Source organism: Gavialis gangeticus, unplaced genomic scaffold (genome assembly GCF_001723915.1).
Source record: "Gavialis gangeticus isolate Ggan-Ray unplaced genomic scaffold, GavGan_comp1, whole genome shotgun sequence".
In the NCBI taxonomy this organism is placed as follows: domain Eukaryota; kingdom Metazoa; phylum Chordata; order Crocodylia; family Gavialidae; genus Gavialis; species Gavialis gangeticus.
In genome coordinates, this window is record NW_017729032.1 from 69,885,746 (window position 1) to 69,893,534 (window position 7,789).

The 7,789-nt window shown below is 40.7% G+C and overlaps 1 protein-coding gene across 6 annotated transcripts in view; it reads left to right on the plus strand.

Moving 5' to 3' along the window:
- ENOX1 (ecto-NOX disulfide-thiol exchanger 1) overlaps positions 1-7,789 on the plus strand; it is a 653,611-nt gene that overhangs the window by 517,023 nt on the left and 128,799 nt on the right. For 5 of the 6 annotated variants that reach the window (XM_019524278.1, XM_019524281.1, XM_019524283.1 and 2 more), the window contains one exon: positions 1,806-1,923. The exons of the other annotated variant lie outside the window; for it this stretch is intronic. In XM_019524278.1, the coding sequence (XP_019379823.1) occupies positions 1,806-1,923 (118 nt within the window). The remainder of the gene's footprint in view (positions 1-1,805; positions 1,924-7,789) is intronic. 6 annotated transcript variants of the gene reach the window in all.

Sequence of the window (7,789 nt, forward strand, 5' to 3'; positions counted from 1 at the left end):
CATGACTCTGGTCAGGCCACAGCTGGAGTACTGTGTCCAGTTCTGTGCACCCCACTTTAGGAGGGATGTGGACAACATTGAGAGGGTCCAGAGGAGGGCCACCCGCATGAACCGGGGACAACAGGGCAGAACCTACAGTGAGAGACTGCGGGACCTGAACCTGTTCAGCCTTCACAAGAGAAGGCTGAGGGGGGACCTGGTGACTGTCGATAAACTCACTAGTGGGGACCAGAAGGGTTTGGGAGAGACGTTGTTTCTCCTTGTGCCCCCTGGCATAGCAAGGAATAACGGCCATAAATTGTTGGAGAGTAGGTTTAGATTAGACATCCGTAAGAACCACTTCACAGTTAGGGCAGCTAGGATCTGGAACCAACTTCCAAGGGAAGTGGTGCTGGCTCCTACCATGGGGGTCTTTAAGAAGAGGCTTGATGCCTACCTGGCTGCAGTCATTTGGGCCCAGTTTTTCTCCTACTCAGGTTGGGGGTCGGACTTGAAGATCTACAAGGTCCCTTCTGACCCTACTTTTATAATTCTATGAGAGATTATTGGTTTGGCTGTTAAAGATAATGTGGAAATTGGTGCTGCAGGGATATTCATGACCAAAAATAAGTTACCCATGCAGCTGCCTAAGTAGATACAGAATCCTCCCTGGTGAATGATGCTTGTGGGTCCTTTATAGTATGGAACTGCAAAGTGGTTAATCATTTTCTGCTTTAAATAGCTTTTAATTCATTAAATACAGGCTTGCTATTTACCGTTTTAGTGTTTTTTTTTCTGAATTATTCCAGTGCAAAACACCCATTTATTAGCCTCCTTACCTCTGCAGTGATTAATGGCTATATATACTTTTATTATGGTATTCCAGATTTACTGATGAATTCAGGGTGCAGCCTCAGGGAAACACCCTCCTTTTATTTTCAATCCCACTATGACAGTTTGTTGTTAATTGAATGGATAAATAGTGGGAACCTTCAGCACCATTTCTTCCTTCCACGTGGCTACTTCATGTTTCAAAGATTTTAAACCACCTCTTTGGGAATTAGGCTCTTTGTCGATAGAAAAATTAGCTGTCTGCAAACTGAAAAGCACTACACTAATCACTGTGCAACATCCCCATGTACACCTGACAGTATTATTAGGACAAAATAGAATTCTCTCAGTCTTTTCTGTGCTACCATTAAAAAGCCAGCCATTATTCCAGCTCTGTCCTTTTTGTCTGCGAACAAAGACTGTCTAGGTTTCTGCTTGCTTATCGTTTACTTAGTTACACAGATACAGGCTTTCTGCCTTTCTTCTGCCCTTGTAAAGACTTCTCTAAGAATGGGCCATTAGCTCTGACATGTATTTCATATCAAGATGCAGAAGATACCAATAAGGTGTTTAGAATTTGAGAAAATTGGGTTTATGATATACAGACAGGGAAACCAAGTGGCATATAGGAGCAGAGTAGTGTTTTGCCCAACCTGATAACACCTTTATATACTCTTTGATCTATAAATGATCTATGAAGTACTGCATGTGTGGCATTATGACTGCCACCAGGCAGGACTAATAATCATTAAACAAAGGGAATTCATCTACTCTTTTCCCCCATCCTCCCCCTGCACATGTTGTAGCTGACAAACAATTCTTTAAATATTTTAACCTGAAGAACTCCCCTCTTCTAACTCTAACACATGCACTGGTTCAGTACTGAAGTTGATCATTAATACTGTTTTTAAATCAGAGTACTCCTAAAATAGTTAAGCACTAGCGAGATCAGCTCATGGAAGTCAATACTGATAAGAGGCCATCTTGGGTTTTAGGAGCTCCGGAATGCTCACAGCGAACAGCTCATGGGAATCCGCCGGGAAGAGGAGATGGAAATGTCTGATGATGACAGTGGTGACAATCCCAGTAAAAAGCTGCGAGTAGATGAATCAGGTAAGGCAGAGAGCCCCTGCAGTGTCCTGTAATATGTCACCCTTGTCTTTTAAAATCTTACATTATTGGTAGAACTAGGCAAGAGCTATATAGCATGGGATAGCTGCTGCATTTGATCATCCATGTATGTATTTTCTTTGAATTACTTTTACTTGTGTCTAGATAGCTGTCATCGTCCAAAAACTCTCTAGTTTTTTCCACTGTTGGAACCATTATGGCTCTTTCAAAAGGGTTTTTCCAACCTTGCAAAATGGAATTTGATTCCATGGTAATATTATTTAAATATGGAAGCAGCCAAAGTTCCGTTTCTTTCTATACACTGAACCTTTCCTTTCTTTTCAGCAAATACATTACAGTGTATGACCCTGCTAATTAACTGAGTTTTTCATGGAATTAACTCCTAAAGAGATTGTATTAATTGGAGTAAATTAAATAACTACTCTGAAAGAGAGAACAAGTACATTTGGTACATTTGCAAAAACTTTTCCAGCTTTTGGAGAACAGTCAGCTCCCAAGGTGAGCAATTCAGAAGGTGGATATTGGATTGGCTTGGTGACTCATGGTAACTGGCATGCACTATTTACAGAGATATCATGGCTGCAATCCTTCCTTTGATTTCAGGGTCTGCCAAACAACTGTGGTATAGAGAGTTGTGAGGTGTTAACAGGGGTCTACCCCTGTGTTCCTCAGCTTCATAAATAAACAGCTTATAAAAGCTCTCGACCAAACTTAATTTGGTCCTACTAATAAGAGTTTAGATATGTGGACAAATGAAACAAGATATATGCAGAAAAACTAAATGTTAGTATTGCGAAGAATTTGACTTAGAACTGGACTCAAGCACCATATTCCATGACCATAACTCTTTTAATGACTGGATTTTTATGACTGCATAACTGTATGTGTTCTTACATATATGCAAGAGGAAGTTATTTTACCACAGGCGATGGTGGCTATGAGACTTAAGATCTCCAGAAGTAAAGGTTGAAGCAGGATTCCATTCTTCAAATATATAAACACATTCATTGTTAGCAGGAATGTGCTAGGAATAGGCCACTTTTCTTTGAGGAGATATAATATTTTTCAAAAAGAAAGGTTTGCACAATAAACCCTGCTAGTGGCAGCTTTAATTTTTGCCTAAAATAATAGTATGGGTTTGAGTTTTCCAGAATTAATTAGTAGAATGATTGGAACTGACACAGTGGCTCTTCAGGAAAAGTACTGCTGGCAAAGACAGATATTTATGAACATGTAATCATTGGCTTTGGCCATGGCCAGTCTCATAGAGATAAATAATGATAATTAACAATAACAATATACAGTGAGAAATGCCTACTCGCCAGACTCAAGAAAAATAATAATTAAGTTTTGACCTGTCATGCTTAACACTTCATCTGGGTTTCATAAATACTACTTAAGCAAAGGTACAGTTCAAACACTATGCTTCAAATTAATAATGTTACAAATGGGAAAATATGGTTGTTTTTTTCCTGAAGTGAAGAGGGACACATTTTGACAGAAAACCATGACTTATTTGGTTTTTTCTCTCAACTTATTTTGGCTTATTTGAATTTCATCTACTTACCTATGAACTTGGACATATAATTTGCATTAGTTATAACCTGAACAACCCTACTAATACATCACATACAAAGTCTGTACTTCACAGTATAACTTTAATCCAAAGACATGGTTCTTTACCATTTTCTACTTCTAGCCTCAAACTCTTAAATAAGCTTTGTTGATCTGATTCTTCCCTCACTATCATTGATGTAAATGAAGCATACCTTCTCTGAAACAAATGGAGGTACCCCAGTGTAAAAGTGAAAGCAAAATCAGGGCCTGTGGACAATAATTATTTTTTGACCCTTTTCTATTGACTAGTGTAGTTCACCATCTCTTTGGTGATTCATTTTTTCTCTACATGACTTTGCTTGTCCTTTTTCTTTTTTTTTTTTAACTTGCATACATTAGAGGAGTGGTATTCATCCAAAGAGTTGGTGAAATCATGTACTTCAACTCTTCACAGACCACAGCCGCAAAGCACCTTATGAAAACAAAACCAAGAACACTGCAACATGCCACTGGTAAAAGGTAGAGGAGAAAGGACCAGTGCCTTGCCACTGAAATGGCAGAGAAGTAATTTTAGTTACATTTGCAGAGAAAACAGGACCATGTATGGTCCCCAGGCTAGGGACAGAAGTTGCACATAAACTGGTTTAAGTCATAAGAAACTAGTTTAAACCTGTAACAGAACAGGAGCTCAGTGCACATAAACCAATTTCAGAATGGCTGAAACTGGTTTAAGATAAACCTGGTTGAATGTAGTACCAGACTTAACTGATTTGGGTCAAAGCAGTTTATGAAACTTCTGGCCCAGACCCCATCCTGGTTCAAGTTAAATCACAGTCCCCCAGCATCCCAACATGCTTTCCAGCCCTGGGCTGGGCTCTCTGCTTCAGAGAGCAGGGCTGGCCCCACCCCTTTGCTCCCTACCTGGGGCAATGAGGGCTGACTGACAAGGGGGTGGGGTGGGGGTGAGCCCAGCTGGGGATGCAGCCCAGTCTATGGGGGGCAAACCCCTGGCTGGGGTTTGAGGCCAGGGAGGGGGCTTAAATACCCCACTCAAACTTACTGCTGGCTGCAACTGTGGACTACAAATCCCAGAGGCACCTGGAAGCAGGAAGAGGAAGTGATGAGCAACCCTGCAGAGTCCTGTTGCTGTAATTCTGGACTGCAAATACCAGAGACCTCAGGGGTAGCAGGAAGAGGAAGTGAACACACAGCCAGAGAGCTGTGCTCTAGTTCCCCCTGGCTTCTGGTCTGAGCCACTGCAGGCATGTGGCTACATTTCCTGAATCAAAGGTAAATGTCTGTTCACTTCTGTTTCAATTTAACCTGTGAATCTTAGACTAACCTGCAAAGACTGACTCGATTCAGCCTCAGGCTCTTTGACAGTCTGTACCTAGCCCCTGAGTCCTTGCTAATCTCTGGAAAGGACAATTCCTTTCTGACCCAATCTGGTGATCATTTTGAACAAGAGCAGAAAAGCAAGGTCTACCAGACAGATAACCAAGAGGTTTCTGGATGCCAGTATACCTCAGTCAGAACTCCCACATTAGTCTTTGGCCAGCATCAAACACTTCTAAAGAAGGGTGGAAAGAAAAAACAGAAAGCAATAAAGCATCATTGGGGGGAAGAAATCTCTTGCTGACCATTAGGGGTGACCAGAAAAAGCCCTAAAGTATGGAGTTACCAGAAAACTTCTGAGAGAGGAAAAAATTACTTCTTAACCCTAACATAGGGATTCTAATACTTGAATCTGCATTCCTGACTCTTGGATTTATTATTATTATTTACCTATGTTGTCTTGTATCTGTTCCACAGAAAGAATATCCTTTTAAAACTTTATTGTAAAGGTGCATATTTTTTGAGAAGGCAGATTTTTACATATTCCTCATCCTTAAAACTTTTTAATTGTTTCCCCCCATTTATAGAATAAGTACCTGTGATTCTGCATGTGTAAAAAATGGTGCAAATGCCCACAAAGAAGAAAGATACCAAGCCTTATTGTAAGAAATTATAATTCCCATTAAAACAGACCTGCAGGCTAGGGACGCACGGGCATCCTAACGTGAGAATTAGCTACAACTTGGTGACATTCAAGTCCCAGAAAAACACTAAGCTAAATATTGTCTCTTGTACACTTTGAATTTAAGCATTTTGAAGCACGTGGTTAGATGTTTTTTACTGAGTACTTTTCTTTTGGGGTAAAGGCCTGGTCTTCAAGTCAGGTATGATTTTGTTGCAGATCACAGATTGTACTAATCACTCTTAAGATACAAGCCAGATTCCACCAAAGCATACTGTTATTCCTTAATATTACAGCCTAATAATAACTCACCACAAAGTATATCAACTCATTTTTCAACTCAAATGTACTTCTTTTGCATGCAAAACTATCCTTTTTGTCATATTTGTTAACCGTAGCAGAACTAGGCCTGTCAGACCTGTGTTTCAGGCTATGCTGCAATGCAGAGACACAGCATTCTGAACAAACTGAACAAAAATGTCTGGAGGGATGATATATTCCCTCAGACCTCCATTCTTTATAAAGCTGGGACTGGTAGCAAAAGACAACAGACACCAACTACCCACTAAATCTGGCCTGAAGGATACAACTGTTACGTGTATATTTTATTTCCCACACCTCAAGCTTTAGGTTTAAACCTTGATTTATTTGCATTTCAGATTTTTGAGCTGGAAGGGAAAAGAGAAGTTTTCTGATGTAAAACTAAGATTGTTAAAAAATTGGTAACTGGCTTAGATATTATATTTGAAAGTCAAGGTACAGTTATTGAAGCATTAGTTCAGAAAAAGTGGCATCCTCCACAGGGGTCTGGAGAATACAGGAAATCTTTAGAATGATCAGAATTTCTGGGTGCTTGGTCTTCCATGTGATGGCACCGTGAGCAAAAATCCCCCCAAAAGAAAACTTCAAAGTAATTTTAAAAATTAGTGAAGTGAAGCTACTAGCTTTACCAGTAGCAAAAAGGCTTATTTTACATTGTGAAGTTATCTATAAGCTCCTTTCAAGTGGGAGGGGAGGGCTGTTCTTCCTTTTGCAGTTCCTGTGCTGTGAATTCTTGTGAATGCAACTGTAGTGGCTGACAATTTGTAAGTAGTGCATAAAAGAAAGAAATAGACTTCTTTGCCAAGGGCCACCAGGTGGTTTCTGTGGTTAAGGCATTTGATAGGGATTCAGGAAATCGGGGGAAAATTCCAGCTCTGTCAAAAACATCCTGGGCGACAGCGAACAACTCAATTGATCTTTCAGTGTCTCAGATCCTTACCTGTAAATGGAGGCAATGGTGTTTCCTTTTATTTGAAACATTCTCTCTCTTCTCCATCTAGGGTTTCATGTAGGAGCTGTTTTTTTCTGTAATGTCTGTTCAGTGCCCAGCACTTGGCTGGCCCCAGTTTCATTGAAGTCTTTAGTCACTACTGTAATACAAATAATAGGAAGTTGTGGCTTCTATCAGTGTATACTCTAGCACCGGCCATTGCATGCATACTACCAAATCAATGAACTACAAGTTGTGCGCACAATACCGACACACCTTTCTCCACAACTCGCTTAATTATGAAAGGACACTGAAATAGCTGTGATAAGTTTATGGAGGGGATACAGAATGGAGAATTCTAGCTGGCCAGTAAGAAGTTACGATGTGTGGAGTTATACTGGCTGTCTCCAGGGTGCAGAGCAAACTGGAAGGTATTTGATATTTCTCATGCTTCTGTGGTTTTCTGGTTGCCACATGGGGCCAGGAAGGGATTTTTTTACCCATCCTGTTGCTAGAGGTATTGTGGAGAGCAGGGGGAAGGGAGGGGTGGCAGAGTTTGTCTTCCTCAAAAGCGCTGGGTGTTGATTACAGCCATAGCTGGAGATTTTGAATGGGATGTACCAATGCTCTTGCTGAGGATAAAAACTTGGAGACTCCTGGCTAGAGGGTCTTGCCCCTCTGCTCACAGTCAGCCTAATCACCACATATGGGATCAAGAACAAAGTATACCGAATGGTCAGATCGATACAGACTATGGGGGGTTTGCCTTCTGCTATTGGGTATAGCTCTCTTCCTTGGATCTCTTGAGAGCTTTTAATAACTCTTGCGGCAACAACGCACTGATCCCCATTATTCCCCTGCTCTACCTCTTGTCTGGGTGCTTTTGGTGTCTTTAAGTAATAGTCCTGGTAGTTGAGAGACAGGATTGATTGTGTATTTTTAGGAAAAGGTTTGACAAGGATTTCTATGGGATGTTTTAGGTAGGGATGATCCATAAGCAGAGGGTTTCATAGATTCATAAA